The following is a 14,857-nucleotide window of genomic DNA, read 5'->3' as shown; positions in this document are numbered from 1 at the left end:
TGTGCCGGTGCCTACGGCACTCTAGAATCTTTGCTTGGAGGCTACTCGTCCGGACATCCATTTCACGCGAGATCTCGCGATGATTTGAAACGTTCATGTGGTTCACTCGTCACTTGGAAATGGCTGCGTTTAGTGTTGGTGCGGAATTCTGTAGCTTTTCTGAATTAGAAGTCGCAATTGAGAAATACGAGCAAGAATCTTTTGTACAGTTGTACCGAAGAGACTCTAGATCGATCGAAGTAGCTAGTAGAAGAAACACAAAGAAGGCTTACAACCCAGAAATAAAGTATTCCGAAGTCAAGTATAGCTGTATCCATGGAGGTAGACGTTTCAAGTCGTACTCTAAAGGAACCCGACCTAACACAAGGTAAGTCACGAGTGCTCAAGTTTAAAAAATTTATACGAATAGAACTAGTAATAGTAGTATTGAGATAATTTCGGAACTAAAACGGCGGACATGTCCATCCTCAGGGCGAACGTGTACTGTACGCCGGAGCTACTCTAATAAGTACTCCTACTTCGTTAAAGTACTACTACTACTAGTCTACGGGCACTGCTCCTACTACTAGAACTACTAAGTACTAGCACTAGTACTATTAGTAGTAGTAGTAGTACTAGTACTACTACTCTGAGAGGGTCTATGTCCCCCAGGGTACTGCCGGAACGTACTACGCGTATACCCTGCATGGGTACGATCCGGTATAGCGGAACGTACCCTGGTACTAAATACTACTATCTAATATGCCGGACCATACCTCGCCTACGCCATTAACGAGTCTAGGGAGTCGCCTACGCCTACTCCCTAACCCTAAATCAGCTAGATAGTTACCAGGGTACGTTCCGGCAGTAACCTGGGGGACATAGGCCTTATGAGCAGTAGTACTAGTACTGCTCATAGGGTCCCTGGGTACTGCCGGAACGTACTCTGGGTACGGTCCGGTATACCAGAACGTACCCTGGTAACTATTTGATATGCTTGGGGTTAGGGAGTAGGCGTAGGCGACTCCCTACACTCGTTAGTGGAGTAGGCGAGGTACGGTCCTGCATATTAGAAGTTACCAGGGTACGTTCCGGTATACCGGACCATACCCACGGTACGTTCCGGCAGTACCCAGGGAGACATAGGGTGTCACTTTTCCCTGGGCGTAGATGGAGGGTGCCGCTATGTGGCAGCACTAGTCACTTCGTACACTTATTTCCCTACATTATTATACCCTAATTTCCCTAACCCTAATCTTAACACTAGTGCTACCACGTAGCGGCACCCTCCATCTACGCCCAGGGGAAAGTGATTCCCGGAGACATAGCCCTGACGAGCACTAGTACTACTACTACAAGCTGTAGAATATACAGGGCTCTTCTTGCATTTTTTTTGCATAGGTAATATGCAAAAAAAATTATAGGACTTTATTTTATGTGAATAGGAGGCACCCATCAATAATATAGACCTATATATATATATATATATACAGGGGTCGAAATAAAATTTTTATTATGGTATCCATTCGGGATACCAGGTATTGAAATCTGTTATCCTCCCCAAATGCAAGACTGTGGTATATCCACAAAGGGGTCATGTATCAGAGATTGTGTCAGATGTTCATGTCTGTCTTTATCCATGTGTTGTATGTGTGTCTTATGTTGTTTTTAAATTTGCCAAAAAATTTTGTTATTTCCAGATCTGCTTATTTCTCGCTAAATGCACACTAGTACTCTTTATAGAATGTAATAGTAAGGATAATGGGTGAAAAAATATATATTAAAACAACGAATATTAAACAACTAGGTGACAGAATTAAAAGAAAAGATGTCTTTGACTGGATTAAAGAAAAAAATATAAGTATAGCCTGTCTACAAGATACGCATATTGATGCAAACCATGTTGAAAGAGTTAGAGCAGAATGTGGTTTGCAAGCTATTTTCTGTCCATATACTACACACTCAAGAGGAGTAGCTGTACTTGACAAAACCAAAATTGTATGGATTGGTGCTACCCGGGAATCGGACAGACGGTTTTGTCGAGAAAACAATTTACACTGGGTAACTGGAACGTTCACAACATTGGGAATTACTTTTAGTACAAATCTTGGTGATATGACAAACTTAAACCTATCTTCAAAATTGCAGGGCATTAAAAACTCATTAAATATGTGGGCAGTGAGAAATCTGACCCCAATGGGAAAAATAACAGTGTTAAAATCCATCATTTTACCAAGAATAACTCACCTTTTAACATCACTCCCAAACCCTGATGACAAACTTATTAAGGAATTAGAATGTCTTTTCTTCAGATTCATTTGGAGCAATAAAAGAGATAAAGTTAAACGAAGCATTGTCACTAAGGCGTACGATAAGGGAGGACTTAGAATGGTAAACATACAGGATTACATAACAAGCCTAAAGTTAACTTGGATTAAAAGATATTTATATACAACAAATAAATGGTGTCTTTTCTTTAAACAATATATTGATGAATCCTTTTTTCAAACCGGTCCAAAGCCTTCAATAGTAATAGATAACCCTTTTTGGCAGGATGTACTTAAAGCTTGGACTGTCTTTAATGGACTAACGCTCCATTAGGAGTGTTCCCATCTTTGATATCATTAATGATTAATGGTTAATGATTAATGATTGATAATCCTAAACCTAACCCTAACCCGTCGTTATTATCACCACTAATGACATTAAAGTTGGAACACTCCTAATGGAGTATCACCCCATAGATTTGAATCTGTAACCAGTACCCATTCCATTCCATAAAGCTTTGCCAACCACCAAGTAACCTGTTAGCTCTAACAGCCTGTGTGTCTTTCCCCTATTGCTATAAACATAGACCCTAGACATCTTGCTGCCCATCTATTGTTCAGGTAACCTGGTCCCTAAGTATCATAGCTTCTCACACTACACCTGTAAGACACATCAGGGTTTTTGTTAAAAGCTGGTAACTGGTTATTTTTACCGGCTGTAACCCGTAAAATCTTTAAATATGCAATAATAGCATTTGAAAATTATTAATATGTAATGTAATTATTATATAAAAACATGAAAACAGATTTACAGATATGCACAGACAAGTACACTGCAGATGTATTGTCTAGACGCATTGTCTGGTTTGCTTGATACAATAGGCGCGTTCACACTGGCGCGAATTAGCGGGCTGCAAAACCCGGTTTTTGTAGCTCGCTCAAAAAACTGAGCTTTTTACAAGTGTGAACGCAATTAGCTCACTAAATCGCGCTCCAAATAGCGCGCTCCTAAGACCACTTCCGACTGGGCTAATTTGGAATCAGCTCACTTATTTGCACCGCGGCGTGATATTTGCACCGCGGCGATTAGCGAGATATTCGCCTGTGTGAACAACGACACTAATTAGCTCACTATTATCTCCGCTATTAGCGGGCTGAGCAGCGCGGTTTTTTCTTGTGTGTGAACGCGCCTAATGTATACACATCACATTTATGATCAGATCGCACGCACTCGCTCTACGCGCACTCGCTCAGATGTGCTGCCTTATAAAGTTGATAACTCAACAACCACTATCCCGATTTTGACGATTTTTTTTTACTATCCCGGCGGGATACCAAGCATTGAAATCTGGTATCCAACACAAGAATCTACTATCCCGCGGATATCGGGATACCGCTAATTTCGACCCCTGATATATATGTGCGTGTATGTTATATATGGTCATGACAGGGTTGATAGTCAATAACATTACCGGTTACAGCCGGTAAAAATAACCAGTTACCAGCTTTTAACAAAAACCCTGATGTGTCTTACAGGTGTAGTGTGAGAAGCTATGATACTTAGGGACCAGGGGCCGGATTCATCAACGTTGCGTAAAGTGTATTGCGTACACAGAGTTTCTACGAAGTACGTACGCAAAGCTCGTAGGTGCGATTCATCAACGCAGCGTAGCACCTGCGTACGCAAATGTTGATGAATTCCAGTGTAAATCCACTACGCCATCGTGGGTGCTGGCTGTTGAAGGGCGTGCCTAGCATAAACCAATCACACTGTGCGGCACATACCGATAGGAACCAAACTGATGCCTCTCGTCTATTTAAACCATATGGCTCGTCTAGCTCTGTCTACATGAGTGCTAGGGGATGTGATAGTGTCCACATTTTCGTTTGTAAAAATGCAAGAAGAGCCCTGTATATGAAGGATCCCCAGAGCCAAAGGGTGAAGGCGTGCTCATTTTAGATGAAGTGAGGGTGATTGGAAAGATTATGTGGAATAGCAAAAATATGCAAATGTACGGTGGCGCAATGACAGCTGATAACTTTACTTCATTGCATGACATATATGGAAAGATGGAAGACAGGAAACGAGTGGCACCTGCTCAGTCTGTGCTACAATTTCTCTGGCGAGATCTGACATCTTCCTTTGATGTAATTGGACCCTACTTTCCTACCGAAACTTCACTAGAACACAGATTTCTCATATCGTGCCCAACGGAAACCATGCGGCTTTTTGAAACATGGGATTTTCACACAGTGTGCATAGTGTGTGATGGTTCTGGTGCCAACCTTACAACAGTGAAATTGTTTACAACCGGTCTACGGGGACCCTACCAACGCGCGGAAGTAGAGCCGTGGTTTACAAATCCCTACAACACTGCCTACAGAGTTCATTTCGTGATTTGTCCGTCACACCAGGTAAATGTAATAACGTTGTTATGACATTTGGTTGCATTCATTTATAACTAAACCAAAAAAGTAATTGTTTGCGAAATAAAGAAAGCTGTATTACATGTAACACATCTCAACAAGTGTGCACAAAATACCATCAACTGTTATCAATGCTTAAACATAATCGGTTTTGTTGCAGCTGAAAAACATGGTTAATGCATTGTTTGCCTCTCGCCAAAATGGCACCAAGTCATTTGAGACTATAAGAGGTGGTCGCAGTATTGGCTTTGGCTGGGAGGCAATTTATACGATGTATCAACGTGAGGTCAAGCGCCGTGACACTGAGCATGCCCGCCGCGTACCTGGGTTGCAGCACAGCTACATCACCAGAGATGCCTGGACTAAATTGAATGTGAGGCCTGCTAAAATTATGCAGGTACTGTCTAGTAGCAGCTGTTATAACTAGTAAAATATTCCGTTTAAAGAACAGAAGACTGTGAGTAATACTGAGCATGACAACTACAAACTTCCAGGCAAATGCTTACAAGTTATCAAAAGGTTGTTGAATGTTATTGAATGAAAACCAATGAAGATTGGAATATTTACCATTGCAGTGCACATATTATTCTCCGTACACACGTACACAAACTAATTTTCCCTATTATTTCTGTTCGTTCTCTACTACATCACAATGTAAGTACGGTTGCCACACACGGACTTACCATCCTGATATTTGCAAGTGACCACAATTTTCAATTATTTTCAGCAAGAACATGTACTGGCAGAATTGCAGAGCTACGCCGAGCCTGATGAGTCTGCGGACACACCAGTCGACAGCAAGCATGTGATGGCCACTCACAGTTACTTGACAGCCTGCAACCTCATATTTGAGCGAGGATTTCTGTCACACGATAAAGTGACCAATGCCGATCAGCATGTCCTGGAGAACATCATTGCAGGATATGACTACTTCGAAACATGGCTACAAGAATTGGAAGGTTTGTTCGATTTGTGATAACTTATTGATTTGAATTCACCTGTATAAACTTTTAAAGTAGCGTGTTGCTTGAAACATGTTTGTATGCAACATGTTTACGTGCAAGTTATCTATTTCCACTCACTGCTAGTTGCATGCAAACGTTTTTGCCTTCTGCAAACCAATTAACATAAACACCATAGTATTGAAATATACAGGTATGGCTAGTAATGAGAATGAAACAGTAAGAATGTATGTGGCGTGGTAGAGAGGAGACATTTATTGAAAGTTTAAATGTACAACAATAGAGAGTCAAAGGTGAGGACAAAGGAATGCCAGAGCTAGGCCAAGGAGCGTGCATCGCACACGCTTGCCCTGTTCCAACCCCAGAATCCTTTCTCCCGTGTTCTTCACGAAAACTCTATTCACAAAAGGCCACACAACCCGTTCGCTTTTAAATGCACAATACCAGATGGGCCTGATAGAGCACACCACCTAGATGTACATAGCCACACCCATGCACACGCAGACGCACACAGACAGTACATGTATGTCACATGTACACTCAGATAGTGAAAATGATTTACATAGCAGCGCTGAATGCCTGGGGTTTTGGTTTTAGTTTAACGCTACGGGCAGCAACTTGCTAATCACTGCGAAGTTCAGCGCCGTTGCATTTCATGTACTCATTTCATTGTATTTTTATGTATTCTACCTCATTTTGTTGTACTCCTCATCTACCTCTTCCCCTCTATCTCATCCCTCCTAATAAACATGATCTAGCTAATGTTGACAGTCCTCTTTGTAACAATCTCAGACCTATTTTTTACATATGGCTGCACAGAGTACCCCAGAAAATCAATGAATTGATGAGAACTAACTAATATTGCAATAAAAAGAAAAGGAAGTGCACTAGTCGTTAGCTCCAACATAACAAATCGACAGCACTACAAAAATTGCTCGAACCTCTCTCGTAAAGTCTCCAGAAAGCTCCTTGGACGTCACCTTAGGAGAACTTCCTCCGATAGTACCATATAATTCTCCTAACCTAGAAGAGGAAGAGATGTCCAAGAAAGGCGGTGGAAAACCTCCAACTGTTCCACCAAGAACTCCAACCCCGTCAGAACCCGATGCGGATTTGACCCTAGTGGAGGCGGGCAGCGCTGACATGTTCAATGGAGACTACCCCTGGTGGAACAAGAGTCTACACTGGTGGGGCAGGCTCTGCAGCTGGGGGAGGAGGGAGAGAAGGGGGTGGAAAGAGAGGTGCTAACGACGGGGATGACTCTGATTCACCAATGTCACCAATGAAGAAGAAAGTTGAAGATGACAAGACAATTCTTGCTCAGACAAAGAAGATGGTGGCAGAAGGCACACTGATGAGTGCTACGAAGATAGCATCAAGAATGAAGGAAATAGTGAACCTAAAGACCTTCATTGACGATATTAGAAACCAAGGATTTTCAATCCAGATCATTAGGGATGAAGTCCTGCTCAAAGCTAGAGAAGCAGAAAAGCGAGATTTCCCCAGTGCTTCTCCAGACGACATTCACGAGAGAAGTGTGAGTTTTCTGTTCCCGAGATCGACTATATCGGACACACGTTGACCGCTGAGGGTGTAAAACCTCAACGCTCGAAAATCACTGCGATAACCGAAATGCCCGCTCCAACTGACAGACAGGGAGTGCAACGTCTACTCGGTACCGTGAATTATCTGGCAAAATTCCTGCCGACCCTCTCGACTATGGGATTTCATTTTTCTTCAAAAGGCCTGGAAAAGTCCTTGAAATAGAATAATTTTGTACAAATTCATGGAAAAGTCATGGAAATATGTAACCATGTTGTTTTAAAAAAAAAAGAGCATGATTTCTCAAACTGTCTTGTTACTTTCTTTCGTTTGGCACTTCAGCGATCAGACATCGGCGCAGGACTTGTCGGCCACGTGCTCCGACCAACGCATACATTAATGATAACATGCTGGTTTCGACATCAGCGCCGCCCCGTGATAACAAAGGAAACTCACGCACGGGGATTCCCAATCGAGGTTTCTTGTGCATGCATTGACATGTACACGTCTTGTCTATTATTAAACCTGGGTACGGTTGAAATGTTTTGGCGCTTTCAGTATGTAAATGACCGTGATTTTGACTGTTCAATTTCCTCTCGATTGTTATTGTAAGATTGTAAGAGTTTATCACATAAAAGAATGCCAGGAGGCAGCGTTTGCTCCACTGATAGTGAGCTGATAAGTAACGAAGAGAGTATAAGCACTGTTTTATACGGGGACCGGGATGATGCAACAACAGAATCGACGTTGATGTCACCTCTTGCCGAGGAGGCTAGATGTGGTGTTTGCGGGGTTCCGCCCAGGTTGGATGTAATTCGTGCCATTGAAACATTATTTGTGAGAACTGGGAGGTCGTTTTTCGTTTTCTCCAATGAATCTGACATGTGGGTCAAGTGCAACAGGTAAGAAATAAATGTGTCAGTTCGACATTTGGAACCATGTCATGATGTGTATGATCGATCTATATTCGGCCATATTCGAAAGTCATTTTTGTATACATCTTGACAGTGTCAGTGCACATCATGCCGTGCACGTGTATCACTGACCGACTTTAGAAAGTGGTCTAACTGTCAATGACGACGAAATTTGACCACATGTTGACCACTTCTGTCTTTTCTTTTAGGTGTGCTGACAACTTTCATCTATATTGCCTCATTCAAAATGGGGTTCTAACCCTGGACAGTGCTGCTCTCGGCTTCCTTGATAATTCTGGATTCTCCTGTGGCTGTCAGTAGGACCGAATTTGTCTTGTGTGTGACGATCTAACTTTAATTTGACATTATATCGTAAAATTGTTAGAGGAGACGGATCCCTTATCACATGATAAAGAATGCCAGGCAACTGTTCGTTTAACGATGAATGGCTACAGAAGCCGGAATACAAGGAATGGGTGCGGTGTGTGGATGACAATAAGCATAAGGCAAAGTGCGTTCTGTGCACCAAGCCGTTTGATGTGAGTAACATGGGAGAGGCGGCCTTGAAGTCCCATATGGAGGGGAAAAAACACATTGCACGTGTAAATAATAGAAAAAAATCCACCCTGATTTCTTCATGGGCTGCTCCCAATTCTCTGGTGAGTACGCCTACGGCTACTAGCGGCACTTCCAGTTCCACTACTACGCCAGAGCCAACGGGTCTGATTCCTGACATGAATACTACTAGGCCTAATAATACTATGGATACATTCGTAACACGATCGGACACACTGAGTTCTGAAATTGTTTGGTGCCTACATGTGGTGTCCTCGCATTCATCATACAAATCTTCTGAAGGAAGTGCAAAACTTTTCCAGAAGATGTTTCCCGATAGTGTGATTGCTAAGGAGTTTGGATGTGGAGAGAGTAAGTGCGCTCGACTAGCAAGATGGGGTATTGCTCCTCATTTCAGGAACCTTTTGACATCTGATGTTAACCGAGCTGAGGCCTTCGTTTTGCTCTTCGATGAGAGCCTCAACTTTCAGAATCAAACAAAACAATTCGACATGCACGTGCGTTTCTGGCAGCTTGACCAAGTATCCACTAGGTATTTCGGTTCAGAATTTCTAGGTCTTTTGGAGGGGCAGGTAATTACGGGCATCTTCTTCCAAACTGAAGAAATGAAGAAGACCTTTTAAGACTTTCCTGAAGTCCTGTTGATCGATGCCACATACAAGTTGAACGATATTAGAATGCCACTGTTTGTTCTGATGGCCATTTATGGAAATGGTAAATTATTTTTACGCATTGTTAAGCATGTTCTTATTTATTTACTAAAGTAAAGTCAAGAATCACTGCTCACAAGCCTATTTTCTTAGGATATATTAAGAATACAGTCAAGCGGATACAGGCAGTAAATGTGAACGGCTCAATGGATCTAAAAAAAATTAATTGTAATGTACGCTTAGTAATTATTTGTTAAATATTCTAGGTGTATCACATGACAACGAAAATTCTAAATTTTTTATGTAAACTTGGTACTTCCGATATTTCTTGGAAACTACAAAAGGTTGAAATACAACTTTTGCCACAAGTTCTCCGTAATAATGTGAAAAAAATGGTGCTCAAATTTTAAAAAAAAATTGCAATTAAGTAAAACTTATTTTACTTATTTTATTAGGTGTAAGTGAGATAGTGGCCCTATGGCTAGTACAGCATGAAGATCGACTCACTTTGGAGAACATGATGAGAATATTTAAGGAAAAAAATAGCAGCAGGGAAGGAGTGCAAGTGGTGATGGCCGACAAAGACATGGCAGAGAGGGACGTCATGATCCAGGAGATGCCCGGCATCTCACTCTTGATCTGCCTCTTACACACACTCCGCACGTTCCGACGGGAAATCAGCACAGATAAAATGGGAATAACTCCAGCACAACGAGATGTAAGTTTATACAAACTGAAAGCAAAATGTCCACCATTCCAGATTGCTGCTTGATTTCTGCCAAGTCATTTATTTCTGCAAAGCTATGATCAATCATTTAATTGGAAGACAGCCAGAGCAAGTGTCAATGAAATTGATTAATTGGCCTACCACTAATTTGATCGGTTTGATGAGCTTTAGGTCATCTGGCGAAGTCAGATGCAGCTTGTAGACTAGTTGTAATATGGATGAATTTGCTCTAAAATGAATATCGTTCGGTTAATTAGCATTTAGGTATAAATATAATTGCACTTTTGTGATTAGCCCTCGGTCTGTAACGTGCAAAATAAATTGTCAAATACGCAACTTTTTCTGGTGGCAGCACGGTCGCGGGTGTCATGGCACCGTTCAAATTTCGTAGCGTTGATGTGTAATGAATTATAACAATTAAATTCGGTAATATATGATATTATATAATATAGGATATATATTATATGTGTATATATATAGTGTGTATATATGTGTGTATATATATACGTGTATATATACGTGTATATATATAAGATAATATATATAGTGTGTATGATATAATATAGGATATAATATAGGATCCTATATTATCTTACTCCTGCCGCCAACAGGTGGCATTCTTGTCAACAGACAAGACCAATCCTCACAGGCTAGCCACTGTTTGAACGTGGAGGCAACCTGAACCACCACCATAGTCAAACGCTATGAACCATGTGTGACGTTCAAGCTGATCATATTGGATAGACCACAGCAGTTCTTTTAATGCCTGTAATCATTTCTACTGGTCGTTTTATAAATTCGGTATATTTTTGCAGGTGATACACTATTTCAACAAGGAGTGGCACTCAATCCGTCACCAGTGGGTAAAAGGTCTGAAGACTGAAGCTTTCAATCTACTGACCAACACTAATAACCGGGTGGAGAGTGTCAACCAGAAATTGAAAGCTGTAATCACTAAAAACAGTGGAATCAGCCAGTTATTCACAGATTTGATGTCTGCACTTCAGTCCATGTCTGTGGAAAAAGACCACCGAGCACTGAAAGTGTTACAAAAAGTTAGTTTAATGAAGATCCATAATATAGATAAATGGATAGTTCCTTAGCTAGGGTTCGCGAGTTATGTTCTTGTGAGAGTAATTGTGGGGAATCGTGGTTAATTTCATTATGATTTTCCATAAATTTAACGTAATGTGATATGCGATGAACCAAAAATAAGCTTAAGCACATTGCCAGCTCAAAGATGACCGTAACGGCTCATAGATTGCAAGTTAATTTTGGAGTATGGCTTTTTGTTGCCTGACAGAATTCAACCATATCTGAAAATAAGCATCGAGGCCTGCCTCGTAACAATAAACTAACATCAGTAACAAACAACAATATTAAACTAGTATCACTATTGTACGAGGTTGCATAAATCCGCAATTAGAATAAAAAACATGTATCTACTTTTCCCTTACGTTCCAAGTCATTGTGGTTTGAGTAACTCTCCAGAAGAAGTCTACATGGATCTCCTGACACCATATGCTTTTAAATTTGTCAAAAAGCAGCTAGAGAAAGCACATAGTTTGACTGTGGAGGAACGAGATGCTGGTGGAGCTTTCTGCATCAGATCACCAGCTGGCCTACTCAATCCTACGGTAGATTCATGCAGTTGTGGCTTCAGCAGGGCGATAACACTTCCGTACAAACACGTGTTTGCTGTGAGAATGCATTTAGGGATGCCTGCAGCTGACCCCTGCATATGTCACAGACGCTGGACTAAGGCATTTTATGTGTCCAGTCACCGAGCGTTTCTCAAACAAGGACAACAAACTGAAACACAGATTGTCACCGTTCAAGTGCATCCGAAACCACACAAAGTTCCATCACAGCATAAAAATACAGGAAAGCTCTTAAAATCACAAACAACTTGGCTTCACTGTTGTCTGAAGTGCCCACTAGAGAATTTCAGCAGGTATTAGCATCTGTCCTTTCAATGAATGAAATTCTGTCAAAGGGTGGCAGATTTATAGTGACAGAAGTGGACAAACAGGAACAGTGCAATGTCATAAACTTTTTGCCGGAGCTGGGTGTTACATGCAACACCGCGCTACAGGAGGGCCTGTACCATGACATCCCCGGCACCAGCAGTTCGACGGCAGCCCAGGGCATCGGCAACGTGGAACTGTAGCAACCAAGCTAAATCAGCTCTCCTAACTATATAGAACACATTTCCATGAAAAAAGTTCAAAGTAATTAACATTGCAGGGTCAACATATAGGAGATATAGGGCCGGCAAACCGACTGTTCAGAAGGTATTGTGTTATTTGTCATTCGATCCGTGAATGTTATATGTCATAAAATCAACCATAAAACAAAAAATCGGGTTATGAAACAAAATACATGCCATAATAGACTCCTGATATAATGATATATATAAAAATTCAATTTATACTGCAGAGTGAGTACAATTCCACAGTTTGGTATGTGTTGATCACATAAAAAACAATCGTCTAGACAGTAGAATTATTAAGGTCACATGTACACAATGTTCATATTTTATGGTACCACTGCATTACCAGTGTTTACGCTTATAGTAAGGCATGACAAAATTCATTATCATGGCAGTATCAGGATACTGGCAACATCTACATCTCATCAACATCAACATCGATCTCTGATGTATTGTTTTTCATGCCTGATCAAGACATTAATTTTGTGGTGCTTTATTTGATTTTTCAAAAACTAATAAAATTGGTTAACTGCGTAAAATATAGAACAGTTATTATAAAAGTCCATGGTGTGTGTTTTTACAGAATGCATACAAGCACCTACCCAGGCAGAGGAAAATGAACCCGACTGAAAAGGAAAATGTTGTTACAATGCTCGACATTCATGCAAACAAAAAACTATTGCAAGATCGGCTGATCAAAGAGACAGGAAAGGTCATCCTCCTCAAAGACCTTCATAACCTGGCGGCAACCAACAAGCCATCTAATGACGCGCAGACATTACTGGAGCTGATGCAGAAAGTGCCTGGTTAGTATTTTATGTTTTATTTATTTTGAAACACTACAAAAAATAGATATTCACACATTAAGGGATACATTAGGTAGAAATTGGGGTGTTTGTTTCGATTTGCATTCCTATCAGCGCTAATTCTTTTGTAGCAAATATGTACATACTATATTCCAGATTGGAGCCATTGTCGGATTCCTTTATAACTGTAACAGTCTGCAAAATTAGCCACTGGCCCATGCAGGCCAGAGGCCAGTGAAATTTCCATCGGGCCTGTTCATGTTGTGAAACTATAAGCCCAACGTGCCAGTGAAAAAAGAGAGAAAATTCAAACATTCATTTGACTATGATGATGGGCCTGATAGAGCACACCACCCAGCTGTACATAGCCACACCCATGCACACGCAGACGCACACAGACAGTACATGTATGTCACATGTACACTCAGATAGTGAAAATGATTTACATAGCAGCGCTGAATGCCTGGGGTTTTGGTTTTAGTTCTACGCTACGGGCAACAACTTGCTAATCACTGCAAAGTTCAGCGCCATTGCATTTCACCATGTACTCATTTCATTGTATTTTTATGTATTCGACCTCATGTTGTTGTACTCCTCATCTACCTCCTCCCCTCTATCTCATCCCTCCTAATAAACATGATCTAGCTAATGTTGACAGTCCTCTTTTAGGGTGATACTCCATTAGGAGTGTTCCCAACTTTAATGTCATTAATGGTCATAATAACATATATATATATATATATATGGCGTTGTGGCTATATATATGGCGTTATGGCGTTATTATTATTATGTTATTATTATTATTATTATTATTATTATTATTATTATTATTATGGCGTTATGGCTATATATATATATATATATAGTTTGTGGTTTAATGTCATTTAGGTTAGGGTTAGGATTATCAATCCTTAATCATTAATGATATCAAAGTTGGGAACACTCCTAATGGAGCGTTAGCCGGAAAGTAGAAGAAGGGGACAATGTGGTGAAGGGGGAGATGGGAAGAAGAGGGTTTCCCCATCATACTCTTACTCATCATTCCCTCCTGCTCCACAGCCTCCACTCCTCTACAACATTCTTCAATTCCATCCCTCCTCCCTCTCCTTCGCACTCCTGGCTCTACCACGTACCTCATCTACCTCCTTACCTCATCTACCTCCTCCCATCTTCCCTTCTACCACATTCTCCTGGCCTGATCTCAATCTCTTCCTTATTCACCACCTTCTCCCCTGTCTTCCTCTATCCTTTACCTTCTCCCACTCTTCCTTCCCCTCTCCCTCATTCTGCAGATTATAATCGATTTAAGTTAATGAATACATTAAAATTAATATTTTATGATAGTGGCCGAGTTGTCTTGAATCATTTTAATTTGAATATTTAATTGATGTTTTACAGCACATTCAAGAAAGGCTGTCCTGCTGTCATAAAGGTCGGGGCAACACAGGATGGTCAGCGGCTTGTTGTAACACACATAGACATGGGGCACAATCATGAAGTTCATGAGGTAAGTAACTTTTAAGACACTCTGACGTGTGGCACTAATGAAAGTCACATGATGAACAGTTAATGAATGCAAAAGTTTAATGCAAAGGTCTTTTTGTAAATTGTGAAATTGTATATATATAAGAAAAAAGTATGGCTACATGGTAAAGTTTGTTTAATAGTCCAGTTGCCAAAATGTTGACCCTGCAATGTTAATTACTTTGAACTTTTTTCATGGAAATGTGTTCTATATAGTTAGGAGAGCTGATTTCTCCCCAGACACCAGAAACCTTGCTTTCCTTTGTTCTAA

At 40.8% G+C, this 14,857-nt stretch overlaps 2 protein-coding genes across 2 annotated transcripts in view; both read left to right on the top strand.

The window, feature by feature from the left end:
• Positions 1 to 4,173: 4,173 nt before the first annotated feature.
• Positions 4,174 to 5,969, top strand: LOC106813138 (the record flags this gene model as incomplete). The annotated part of the gene is given in 3 exon segments (XM_014817197.1): positions 4,174 to 4,661; positions 4,834 to 5,070; positions 5,401 to 5,969. Coding segments are annotated over 3 exon segments (974 nt in total), but the record flags the coding sequence as incomplete, so codon positions are not given.
• Positions 5,970 to 9,888: 3,919 nt separating this feature from the next.
• The window catches only part of LOC106813130, a 12,569-nt gene continuing 7,600 nt past the window's right edge, over positions 9,889 to 14,857 (top strand). Inside the window, exons 1-5 of the mRNA XM_014817192.1 lie at positions 9,889 to 10,035; positions 10,860 to 11,099; positions 11,589 to 11,681; positions 12,041 to 12,202; positions 12,840 to 13,062. Coding sequence (XP_014672678.1) covers positions 9,889 to 10,035; positions 10,860 to 11,099; positions 11,589 to 11,681; positions 12,041 to 12,202; positions 12,840 to 13,062 — 865 coding nt within the window. The remainder of the gene's footprint in view (positions 10,036 to 10,859; positions 11,100 to 11,588; positions 11,682 to 12,040; positions 12,203 to 12,839; positions 13,063 to 14,857) is intronic.

This window comes from Priapulus caudatus, unplaced genomic scaffold (assembly GCF_000485595.1).
Source record: "Priapulus caudatus unplaced genomic scaffold, Priapulus_caudatus-5.0.1 Scaffold729, whole genome shotgun sequence".
Taxonomy (NCBI): Eukaryota; Metazoa; Priapulida; class Priapulimorpha; order Priapulimorphida; family Priapulidae; genus Priapulus; species Priapulus caudatus.
The sequence above is the reverse complement of the archived record's forward strand: the minus strand, read 5'-3'. Positions and strand labels throughout refer to the sequence as shown.